At 39.0% G+C, this 13,523-nt stretch overlaps 2 protein-coding genes across 2 annotated transcripts in view; both read right to left on the reverse strand.

Annotated features, from left to right (window-relative positions):
- The window catches only part of LOC311044508 (H-2 class II histocompatibility antigen, E-S beta chain-like), a 246,425-nt gene that overhangs the window by 96,785 nt on the left and 136,117 nt on the right, over window positions 1-13,523 (reverse strand). The gene's annotated exons all lie outside the window — the stretch shown is intronic.
- LOC311044155 (H-2 class II histocompatibility antigen, E-S beta chain-like) overlaps window positions 11,149-13,523 on the reverse strand; it is a gene marked incomplete at its 3' end in the record, with an annotated part of 56,513 nt that continues 54,138 nt past the window's right edge. Inside the window, exons 5-6 of the mRNA XM_084055574.1 lie at window positions 11,531-11,598; window positions 11,149-11,270 (exon numbers count right to left, since the gene is read on the reverse strand). Coding sequence (XP_083911700.1) covers window positions 11,149-11,270; window positions 11,531-11,598 — 190 coding nt within the window. The remainder of the gene's footprint in view (window positions 11,271-11,530; window positions 11,599-13,523) is intronic.

Raw genomic sequence — 13,523 nt, forward strand, 5'->3', positions numbered from 1 at the left:
GTTTTTAACATGTTTCTTGTATATTAGTGTTATCCATACACCTTTCATCACACAGAGTGCACTCATATACATAGTATTCCCGGCCGATCCAGGGGTGGCGCCATAGCCCCATTTCAGTGTGCAAACTGAATAGAATAAGTCCCAGTAGGAGTGTTGCCATGTCCACCTATTTACCTCAACTTTTGGCTTGTTTTTCTTGAGGTGATATTTGGCTTATTTCTCTCGCTAGAGTTGGCTTGGTTTTGGAGGTGGATTGGCTTATTTCTCTCACAACGGTTGGCAACACTCACTGCCCAGCAAAGACCCTCACGTTGACGCTGATTCACTGCAGCTGTGAGACCTGTATCAACACGGTGCTGTCACTGTCAGTGACTAGTCTCCATATTTATATATGCTATTTACACCAGTTAATAGTATTTATGCCATCCTTAACATGTCCTAAACTGTGATATGAGCTAACTTTCTTTAGTTAGTTTTCTTTCTTTACTTTTTCTTTATGCAAAGCCAACCAATTGATGAGTTCAGTTGACTGTTGTGACCTCACTTGCCCTATTGGGATTAACCTATCAGTGTGAGGATGGTGACCTATATAAACCTGTGTGTGTTTACGCCCATTCCCATGTATATGTCCTGATGAAGATCTGAATAGATCAAAACGTTGACAAGGCGATACAAATACAGCAGAGCTTTTTCAGCATCACCATGGTGTACAGACTCTATTCTAATGTACACATGGAACCCGTTAGGGTCCATTTGGTTCCATGTGTACACTCTCTGAGTGACAGACAATTTGGTTCCTAACTATCTATCATTTAGCTGGGGTCCCCTGGAACTCCCTCATGGACCCCTGGGGGTCCCCGGACCCCACTTTGAGAACCACTGCCTTAGAGGACAATATAGGATTGATTGATTGATTGATTGATTGCTTGTCATCCTTCATACATATATGTTGAGAAGTATGTATGTTAGACAGTGAAACAAAACATAGACCACAGAAACACTCAAACAGGGTCAAACGCCAAAGCATAAAGATGGGACTTAAGGCGAGATTTAAAAGTATCGATGGTGGGGGCCAGTTTAATATGGGAGGGGAGCGCATTCCATAAAATGGGGGCTGCTACCGAGAAGGCTCGGTTACCTCTGGTTTTCAAACTTGAATTTGGGACCTCACGTTTCAACTGGCCCGCAGACCGTAGTGACCTAGGGGGGGGGGGAAGGAGTTCAAAAAGACACTGAGGTTCCAGGCCATTCAGTGATTTAAAAACAAACAATAAAATCTTAAAATCAATTCTGAAGCGAACTGGGAGCCAGTGAAGTGAAGCCAGAATGGGTGTAATGTGGTCACGCTTGCGGGTTTCCGTTAGGAGACGTGCCGCAGCGTTTTGGACGAGCTGTAAACGTGCATTATGGAGGCTTTGTTTAAGCCAACATAAAGTGCATTACAGCAGTCCAAACGTGTGGTGATAAAAGCATGAATGGCACGCTCTAAATCATTAAAAGAAAGCACAGACTTGATTTGGGCGAGCAGCCTTAGATGATAAAAGCTGGACCTTACCACAGCATTTATCTGTTTATCACGTTTGAGCACATTGTCAAATTTGACGCCAAGATTTGAGACAACAGATTTAACATAAGGCTGCAGGGAACCAAGGTCAGAGGGAACAACACCAGGACCACTAGGCCCAAATACTATGACCTCTGTTTTACTCTCATTTACACTTAGAAAGTTAAGAGCCATCCAAGCTTTAATGTTGTTTAGACAGACAGACAGACAGACAGACAGACAGACAGACACTTACTGTGAAACATGGTTGCCACTCCGGAGACTGTGGCAACCACAGATACAGCTATTACTGAGGAACAGGAATCACGTGTTAACTCATACATGTGACAACAAACTGATTGTACAGTTTACACGTCAAAGTGATAGATTAATCACTTTATTACAAGCCAGATGCTGTCAGACCAAGGGCCCAGATTCCTGCTTTGAAATTGAGTGTATATAGGAAGTGACAGTTCATATGAATGGCCTGTAGTTTCACTGTTTTACCCCTGCTGGTGTCAGAAAGACTTTTTCTCCATTCCAACTGGGTGGGTTTTTGGACGAACTTTAGTCATGATTTTCTTACCTTAATAAACATTGTCATAAATACTATATGCTTCCAGTCACTAGTTTAAAGTCTTCATTCAATCATCATGATATGTGTTTTGGTAAATTATGGTCCCATTTATTTTAAAATTGACGATAAAGTAGGGTGCGCTCTAGGAGGGGCGGGATGATTTGATTGACAAGCTACCCAACCAATAGCATTCTTTTAGGGATTGATTTCCGGTTCCTATTCCCGGTGTCTTTTTGGCATATATTAAAGATGGCGGATTTCAAATTCCTGAACAATCGGTTTCATTTTCGGTCCGTAGAAACCAGAGGTGTGGCCTTAGTCCATTCTTTTTATACAGTCTGTGGTTAAGACATACGAGCGCATACAAGCAGAAAGGATTTCGCTGGAATATTTTCATGGAGAGAGAGGAATGAGCGAGGTCTCTCAACGTGGGCAGCCTGTCCTACAGTAGGCTATTATTACGTCCTTCTGAGGATATAGGCTATGATGCAACATTGTTTAAGGATATAACCGATATAAGCACAGGAGCTCTTCTTCACGTTGTGGGTTTTTAACCACAGGACTTCAGCAGGAGATTGGAGATATTCCATTCAGGACGATGTGATGGTATCATCCTTCACAAAGAAAGTTTATACTGTCACAGAATATGGTACCCAGTGAGCCATAGTCGGCTATTAGACCTCCGTCTAAAACGGGTTATAATTGGTCTAACAGTGAAAGTTTTTTAGACGTCTAGGCTTAGCCTAGACGTTGATTATCTGTTTTTTAAGCGTCTGTATATAGACGTCTATATTATAGACGTCATTTCAACGGCTATAATCTAGACGGTAATTATAACCCGGTTTTAGCCTAGCCCTTAGACGTCTAATAGCATGAAAAATGCTCAGTGGGTAATAATCCCACTGGCAAACACTGTAGGACTGCAGTTTACACTGTCTGCCAAAACGCACATTATTCTAAGGAGAGAGATAACGTTACGTTACGCACTGGGAGGCAAAGGAAACCCTGACAAATGACTTGAATTCAATGAGAGCCAGGTGGTTTATTTCATGATCCTCTTTAAACCCAGCACCCCAACAGCTGATGTGTTCATTCTATCAGCATTCTATAATAAAACATCAATAAGGTAGGAAGGTTTGTGCTCTTGACAGAAAAGGCTTTACCAAAAGTTACAGCCAGGTGTGAGATGCCAGCAATGAAGTCCAGAGACAATAGAATATCTAGTGTCAGTGTGTGAGCCTCCTCTTGTTTCTATAATTCAATAATCATCATTTAATAGTGAGTAGTTTTGGGACAGTGTGCGCTCCAGGTAGAGAGCTGCTCATTGGGCAGGAGCCAGCCGGTGATGCCCTGTGTCTCTGGTGGTTCTGAAGTAGACTAGCCTATGGTAGTTTGTCTGTAAAACATCTATACAGTTAGACGTAGATTACGTCTCGCGTACATATTTTATGATTCTGACATTTTCAATCTACGAGAGTCGTAGCTACTATCCCCCCATTTCCTACTGGACTTTAAGCTCCTAGCCCGTAGATTGTCGAAACATGTACAAATGCAAAAATAAAAGATGCTTACCCTCTGGCCCCAAATGTTAACTCACTCTACAGGTTTCTAGTATAATGTAATAATCCATATTTTTCGATAAAGAAATGTTTTAATCCCGTCTGTCTCCCACCCCCCCCTCGTTTACTTCCTGTTTACATTTAGGGACAGAATCGTCCACAGACGGGATTAAATCACTTATTTATCTAAAAATATGATGCCCTGTGTTTGGATGTGCTCACTGCTCAATGTATCATTTTATTGAGAAATCCAAAGAAGAGCACAGACCGGGTGCTACTGTATATTTTAAGACATTATCATTATTTTCTTTTCAAAATGACAAAGATGAATCTTTAATAAGATATATTATGTGTCTGTCATCACCAGACTGCAGTTGTTGAGCGCTGTAAATAGACAGTCTTGTGGTGACAGCTGTGTTTTTACCGTCTTAATACGTTGCTGTGTGGACAGAGATATGTTTGTAAACGGGGCCGTTTAGGATCTTAACCAAAACTAAAAAAAACTATGTTTATTTAAAAAAAATAACCATGTACGTGTGAACGAAGCCTGAGTCCCTTCATCATCAACATGGTAAACAAAGGTTTGTCCTTGGCAGTGGTGGAAAAAGTACTTAAAGTACCAAAAGTAAAAGTACAAAAATGTTTGAAAATAGCAGATCTACAAGCTCACAACGTGTTTCGATGCGACGCGTTGTGAGCTTGTAGATCTGCTATTTTCAAATAACCTATGTATAAAATAGGAATAAAGTGGTTAATGTATGTTTCATAATGTCATAATGTATATCTGAAAAGTAACTAGTAACTAAAGTTTTCAAATCATTGTGGAGTAAAAGTATAATATTTGCTTCTGAGATGTAGTGGAGTAAAAGTAAAAGTATTGGAAATTGGAAATACTCATGTAAAGAACAAATACCTCAAAATTGTACTTAAGTAGGCATACAGTCCTTAAGTAAATGCACTTAGTTACTTTCCACCACTGGTCCTTGGTGTGACCTTGTGGAAGTCAAAGTGACTCAATGTGACACAATGTTTCTCCTTCTTTTATTGATATTCAAACCAAGCAAATGAAACCCACAATCTAACGGCTAAACTTCAAACCATTCATGGTCAGGGGTGCAGATCCCAGGGAGAAAGAGGGGACATGTCTGACACAATAAAGTATTTAGAAATAAATTATATCATTTAAAATACATATTTCAAGGTTTTGTTTTTGCCACCATGTGTGTCCTGATCATCAACAACTACCACATAAATATATCCACAAGCTTCATCATCTTCATCATCATCACTTGTCCACAGAGCTGTTAACTAGTTTAATGAGTGAAGTTCAGCCAATATGAACGATAGAAACACAACAGTGGAGCTGAAAAACGGAAAGATAAATAATACTGACCAAGGAATATCTAAACTGTCTGAATTAGACACATTGTGTGTGTGTGTGTGTGTGTGTGTGTGTGTGTGTGTGTGTGTGTGTGTGTGTGTGTGTGTGTGTGTGTGTGTGTGTGTGTGTGTGTGTGTGTGTGTGTGTGTGTGTGTGTGTGTGTGTGTGTGTGTGTGTGTGTGTGTGTAGTGCTGTGTTGTCTATTTTAGCTCATCAACATTAAATCAGATAAACAGACAAACCTAAATGTTGTAAATATCATTAACTCAGTGTGTCCTGTCAGACCCCCTGCTGTGAAGAGGTCATCTGACTGTTTAGTTTAGATTTCTCAAATCATTTGAATTCAAATACATTTATTGGACTATTTATGTTTAGTTATGCTGCAGGACCACATTGTAAACAAGTGTTTCATTACGCTTTAATGTGTTATCCTGGGTTTAAGTTGTTTTGTGATTTTGCTCGTATATCTTTTACCAAAATCTAATCAAATCAAATCTCAAATGATGTGAATTAATGTGAAAGAATCAATGTTTGTAAAACCTGCAGATAAACATGGAGGCATGTTAATGTGTTTGTAGTTAAATCATGTGATGTCAACCTCTAATGGATTATTTACATCATAACATTATAGTTTGTTTCATGCATTGAACATGGATTTGGTGTTTTGTTTTTTATACCAAATGTCAGACAAACTGTAATCATTGTGAACATTATTAGTTAGTTTAAAATCCTAGCGTTAACTCTATGTTGGGGATGTTATTGATGAGAAGATTCCTTGTTTGTGGTTCCCTCCTAAGTTGTAATGAGATCTGCTCCCCTGCTCATGATTACATATAAATCATTACTTGACATTGTTGGGTTACGTAATATATTACCTAATTGCGGTAACGGGTAATATAACGCATTACTGCAAGGAGAAGCTGTAATATAATGTTAAAATGACACTACGTTACTACGTTACTTTGTGTGTTACTCACCAAAGCGAAGGTGTTTTTTTTATCCACCCACAAAGCCGCAGTAGCCTAGTGAAGGTATTAAATTGATTGTCAGTGGCTGGCAGCGCAGTGTGCACATCTAATTGCAAAAACCCGATGCTTATTTTGTCTTGATCAACAGCAATACATTTGACAAAATACAGCGAAATCCCCAAATTCTTAATATCCAGTACAGTAAGCAATATAAATTAACTGCAAACAAATTCAAAGTTATATGCTATCAATATCACACAAAAATAGAGAGAAGCTGTGATCTCACCTCACAAACAAATGGACAAGACATAATCCTTTTGCAAACAACATCCATGTTCTGTTCGTTTGTCAACAATGATTTAAATGGAAAGGTTATTTCAGCAGCTAGAATGTGACAGTTTGACATAGTTTGAGACATTTTTGCTGCGCAGGCCAGTCCTTGTTTAAGTTCATTGCTTTCACCTGTTGTTCTGCTGTGCGCAACAGGGCATATCTGCCAGGGCAGGTTTACCTACCCAGGCCATGAAATTCATAAGCAGTCATATTAGCCAATTAGAATGAAATCTGCTAAAACTGACTCATATACCGATACAGAACCATACAGGCTATATATTGTCGTTGTTGGATGGAAACCTTGTATTCTCTTTTTTTATTAATATTTTAAAACAATTTAAAATTGTGAAAATAGCCAATCTGCAAGCTATAATTATTAATAATTAATAATTAAGAAATATATTTTAAATAGTGAAAAATCAACTAGTCAAGAAATATTATATTTTAAATAGTGAAAAATCTACTAGTCATTATTAGTGCAAGTTCAATCACATTTCATTTTAATGAAAATGACTTGTGGGGAAAATACATAAAATCTCTAATCTGTGAATCTAATGTGATTCATGTGACCCCTACTTCAGTCAGTGAAGACCAGGGCTGAAAGTGACCAGTATAACTTTGTACATTAATTGTATTAATTAATTTGACAACACATTATTTTGAGAAATAAATGGGTTATATTTCACAGATAGTTATTCTTGTACTATATTAAAATAAAATCATCCTTAACCTTCAAGTTCAATTCTTTCCGTGGACTTAATTTTTTTGTATGGCCTTCCTGCCGTGGCATTTGACGTTTGTGCCCAAAAAAAAATGGCAACAACAAAGGCCAAGTGGCCTTGCCCCTAAAATGACAAAAGCCTGGTCACAAGTTAGTTTGTAGATTTGGATTATTATTACAGAACATACATTAACCACTTCAGCCCTACATTTCAGCCATTTGAAAATAGCAGATCTACAAGCACTTTCATTTGCATTATGCTGCTCATGCGGTCCTTTTTCTGTGGACTTTAGTTAATAAAAAGGTATAGAAAGGGGCTTGTGTCTTGTCATGTCATTATAGAAGGTATATGTCTATTTATGAATTGATTAATTTAAGTAAATACATTGATTCATTAATGTAATTTATAATCCTATCTTATAATTTAAATGTTTGCCCATCTCTGTGTCCCAAAAATAATTTGTGGGCTAATAATAATAATACAAAATCTAGATTATTTAATTGTTCAATTTTAGCCTCTTTTTTTTAAGTAACTAAAAAGTAATATTTAATATTAATATATTACTGTTGCTCAGACAGTAATACGTAACGAAATGTATTACTTTAAAAGGAAGGTAATAAGTAATAGTAATATATTACAAAAATAAAGTAGGCCTAACTTGCCCAACACTGTTACTTAATATACATGATTGCATGTCATCAGTGTTTCGATTAATTTCCTAGACTGTGGCGGCCCGACATTGAGTCTAATTTAGGTGGACTCATCACCTCAGACAACCCTAGGGGGTTTAGGTCCACCCATCACAGGGAAACAGTGATGTCATAATGATCGTAACACATTAATTATCACACATTATAAATGATTACATAATAAATGACTTATGGTCAATTGTAAAATAATAAAACCTTTTTCACAAACATGTCTGACTGACTTCCATTCAGATGGATATTAATATTAATGTTATGAAGAACTCTGTTTGTGTGTGATCCTTTATTAATGTTTCAATATAGTGTAGAACTGAACTATTATGTTTGTGTTTTCTGACGACAGAAACTATACAAAGTCATTTGATGAACCGCCCACACTAATTGGGACTCCCTCTTCCTTTGATGTGTCGCCCAGGTGGCGCCTAAACCCTGACCTTTAACCTCACAAACACTATGGCCCTCATTTATCAACGCGGTGTAGACCAAATAATGGGCGTACGGCAAAATCACAGCAACTTTCAGCATTTATCAATATATCCTGACTTTCGTTTCAGCGTACCGTACGCTCAGATCTCACGTCAGGTCGGAGGCAGTTGTTGTCTTTGGCTAAACCTGTTTGTTCCATTGTAGACATGTGGATCAGCATTGTCTCACCATCTGACAGGCATCTGAACACATGTATCCACTCCACAATGTATATCTAACACACTAATAAATAATCCCTGTGAAAATATAAGATTTTATAAACTAATTTAAACAAACTGCTTTAACAGTCATTCAGATAAGATTGCATATCTGGCTGCATTGGCTATTTGAAAATAGCAGATCTACAAGCTCACGACCCGTCAATGCGACGCGTTGTGAGCTTGTAGATCTGCTATCTGAAATATACGAGCGCTTATGCGACAGCATTTTTGGGAGTTTGGACCGGTGCAGCGCCGCCGCTGTTATCTTTTCATGGTCACCGGGAGATCAGACATTTAACCCACGGTCCAACACACACCAGCCTTCATCCATTATTTAATGTTCTCTCCAGGCTAGCTCTCATTAACGCGGTGCAGCACGGGACTCGCCCGTCTGAGTCTCACTGGGAAATGGGAATATCCTACATGACTGCTTTATTTTAGTGTAAATCGAACGCGCACTGCTCGGTATGGGTTAAATAAATTAATATACAAACGTATTCCATTCATGGTGATGTGGTATCATAATCTGTCTTTCATGTAAACTACTAGCCTACTTGATTGACAAAGATTGTACCGTTACGCAGTTGGGCTTGCAAGTAGGTGTGTGTGTGTGTGTGTGTGTGTGTGTGTGTGTGTGTGTGTGTGTGTGTGTGTGTGTGTGTGTGTGTGTGTGTGTGTGTGTGTGTGTGTGTGTGTGTGTGTGTGTGTGTGTGTGTGTGTGTGTGCGTGCGTGCGTGCGTGCATGCGTGCGTGTCTGCGTATGCGACTTGACAGGCAGCGAGGCGAGGCGAGCCGGTGAAACTCAACTTTCCATGCTTTGTTTGGTCGTATTCTGGTTCTTCATGTCGTCAAATCGGGGCGTTTTGGGAATATTTAAGGACGTGTTATTTAAATGGCGCTCGTTTACAGACGTCAGATTTATCAAAGCTCCGACCAAATGTACACTAGGATTAGCTGTATAGGATCACTTCATAAATGTGACTTTGACGTTGGTGTATGGCCAGATTTTAAGGCAAAAAATATGCTGTTTTTTACGCTCCGTTGATAAATGAGGGCATGTGTCTATAAACCTAACCTTAACCTCAAAACGACCTCGACCTGGGTGAAACACCGGGAAAAGACAGAGTCTGCACACTAATTATCGTTAGCCTTGGCTAGCCAATTAGCATTTCTAAGTTTTTTAAAGGACACATTTGTAAAAAAGGTTGATGATGTCATCATTGTGCTGCTGTTATGAGTATTTAAAAGCTGAATGGACACACATGTATTGCCTCCTCTCTCCACCAGGGGCAGCGATGACTCTCTGCTTCTCTGAAAACACACCCAGGTGTTCTGTGAAAAGACAATAAACCAATAAGAATCAGAATGTATTAACTGTGTGAACATGTTAACACTTTAGAACAACCTTCCCTTATAATAGTGAATTAATCATTCATAAACTATTAGTTAATGTGTTATTCATAACTTGTTAAATGTTTGTTAATGGTTAATGATTTAATGATTTAAAACTATGCTTTAAATAGTTAATAGATCATGAACAAGTTATTAGTAAACTAGTTAAAAACCTAACCTCCCAGCAGCCTCCCTGCAACTACAGTAACCATCAAAGTAGAAACAACTCAGTCCATTCAAACAACATTTGACCAATACTTTGTCAATAGTGTATCTTAGTAGGAAGGGCAGCTCAGTTGGTATAACACTCTCCTTTGGACCACAAGGTTCTGTCTTTGATCCTGTTAGTGATGGAATGATCAGTGTTTTCAATGAACTGAATCATTGGGTTCAGTTCACTGAAATGTTGTGTTCAATGAACTGAATCATTAGGTTCAGTTCACTGAAATGTTGTGTTCAATGTTGTGTTCAATGAGCTGAATCATTGGGTTCAGTTCACTGAAATGTTGTGTTCAAATGATTGGTTCAGAGTTCCACATTGACCACATTGTCATCAGTGTTGTCTGATACAACAAATCATTTGATTATTACATTTGATTATTAGATTCATTATTATAAGAAATGAAGCAGAAGACACATGATAATATGAATTCACACGACCGGGATGGTTTACCAAGCTAGTTGTTTCACTTCTTACACAAGCATGTTGTTTTGTGTATGTTTTATACTTTTATACACTTTTATACATAAAACAAAAAAACAAAGTTTAGTAAAAAAGAAAGAGGAAGTGAACCTGGGTGTGTGGGAGGAGTCTAAAGATCGTCATTGGTTGTCGGCACCAGAATACGGCCTGATAGAAGAAGAAGAGAGACAATAAGTCCTATGTACTGTATTGTGTATTTCTCCATAAAACGCATAAATGTACACACAATAACACAATAACACAACAACATTAGGGTTCAGTCTTCAGAACTAATGTGAACATTTTACTCTTATTTAGGACTAAATGTAACACTGATGTATTAAAGCTAAATGTGACAACATAGAACACACTTTGACCTCTAACTAGATCGTCTAAACTGGTCTAAACCGGTTAAGGTTCTAAACCAATATAAACCAGTTTAGGTTGTGGCTTTACATGTTTGTTTGTTTGTTTGTTTGTTTGCATTTCTGTGAGTGTTCCACATGTCATGTGATCCTCTGTTGTTCTGACCTCATTTCTTCCACTGGTAGTATAATAATTAATGAAACATGTTAATTAAACATGTTAATTAAACATGCTAATCACCGTGTTTCTTCCACTGGAAGTAGATGAATCCATACAGGAACAAGACCAGACCCAGAACCAGACCTGATGCTCCCATGGCCACCTTGTTCTTCACTGACTCAGGCATGGAGTCATCTGACAATACAATTAATATATTAATTATATTATATTATATTATATTATATTATATTATATTCAGACCTTTCTAATTGATGATTCTCTCAGAGATTAGTAAACTAAGCTGATCAATGTTTTCAGCAAAACAAATATACCTTCAGGTACAAATAGAGAATAATCCTTTAACCCTTAGAACAGAGTGTAGTGTAAAACATTACAATAGATTACAGTAGAGTACAGTAGATTACAGTAGAATACAGTAAAATACAGTAACTGACCCCAGTCCATCTTGATAGGCGCGGTCAGGCTGGGATGTTCCACCATGCATGTGATCTTCTCTCCTGATCTGTAACACACACACACACACACACACACACACACACACACACACACACACACACACACACACACACACACACACACACACAAACACTACAATTAGGCACCATAGCATTAGACCGCTATAGGCAATAAGATGAGTTTATAATATATATTTTCATGATATTTAAAATAATCATGAAGTAGAATGTGTGTCCATGTGGATCTGCTCAGAGCTGAAGCGGCCCCTCCTCCCCGCCCGGTCTGGCAGTGAGTAAGCAGCTGTTAATTAGCACTAACATTAGGACAGATTGTGAAAGTAGCCGATCTACACGCTGAAACGCCCCGCGATTCAACACATTGATCTGATGATCTTTTTTAATATTTAGTTTTTTGGGAAAAAAAACTGTTTGACTACTATGTTTGTGTAGGAGCGTGAATGCCCCGCTGGGCTCTCCTCTGCTCTAGTGTTTATTGTGTATTCCACTATTCCCTCCCCAATGCAGGAAAAATAGGAAGGCAAGAGGCAGAAGAAACTTAGTAACGAAATACACATGTTATAGTGTATTCCTGTGTGTGTATTCATGTATAACGTACTCGTGTGCGGGTCTCTGTGTGCGTTCGTCATGCGTGCACGACGACGAGCTTGCTGCGTGGTTGTGTCTGGAGTGGACTGGTGATAAACACTGCGTGTGTGTGTGTGTGTGTGTGTGTGTGTGTGTGTGTGTGTGTGTGTGTGTGTGTGTGTGTGTGTGTGTGTGTGTGTGTGTGTGTGTGTGTGTGTGTGTGTGTGTGTGTGTGTGTGTGATTTAGTATTAGCCTACCAATTAATGGGCCATTTTCAGCAAGTGAGTAACACTTGTTTTATTTTTAAAGAATACATGTATAGGTGTCTATTAGGTGTGTATTTCTATGTGTAGGTGTCTGTTAGGTGTGTACCTGGGTGTGTACTCCAGGTAGGAGTGGTACTGGTAGTACGAGTAGAGGTGTGTATTTCTATGTATAGGTGTCTATTAGGTGTGTATTTCTATGTGTAGGTGTCTGTTAGGTGTGTACCTGGGTGTGTACTCCAGGTAGGAGTGGTACTGGTAGTACCAGTAGAGGTGTGTATTTCTATGTATAGGTGTCTGTTAGGTGTGTACCTGGGTGTGTACTCTAGGTAGGAGTGGTACTGGTAGTACCAGTCTCCATCAGACAGATCGGCATAGGAGAGACCAGAGGTCAAAGGTTCTTGACCTCTCCACCAGGTCACCAGGATCACTTTAGGATAGAAGTCGTAGCTGCTGCACCTCAGCATGTGAGTGTGTTCACCACGACGAGGGGGAGTCTCTGACTTCAGTCTCACTTTGGGCTCCACTCCTAAAAAAAGATTATTATTATTATTATTATTATTATTATTATACCTGTCATAGTAAAATGTCATTATCATTATATCATCCAAATGAGATCCAAATGATCCAGAAAGCCGCAAAACACTTGGTCCTCAACCAGCCAAAATGTTCAGGTTTCCCGTCTCTCCCCCGTTCTCCTCTCCCTCCATTGGTTCCCAGTTGCTGCCCTCACAGAGTACTAAACACTGATGTTGGCCTACAAAGCAACCAAAGGTATGACACCCCCATATCTTCAAGCCTGATCCAACCCTACAACCCATCCCGCTCACTCAGATCAGCTGACACAGAGAATCTGAACCTTCCCTAAAACACCCTGGACAACGCTCGTCACATCCTAGACCCTTCTCCCTTCTGGCTCCCAAACTGTGGAATAAACTCTCATTGCAGTCAGAACTGCAGACTCAATCCCAATTTTCCGACCGTAATCTGGATACTCACCTCTTCAGACTCCACCTCAGCCTGTAGCCTTGATGACCTTACAGTCTTATGCAAAGGCTAAATGTAATTTAGATAACATATTATGTAGACAGATGCCAGGTTCACTGTTGACCTGGCATCCAAT

This window comes from Gymnoscopelus microlampas (assembly GCF_963454915.1).
Source record: "Gymnoscopelus microlampas genome assembly, chromosome: 4".
Lineage (NCBI taxonomy): Eukaryota > Metazoa > Chordata > Actinopteri > Myctophiformes > Myctophidae > Gymnoscopelus > Gymnoscopelus microlampas.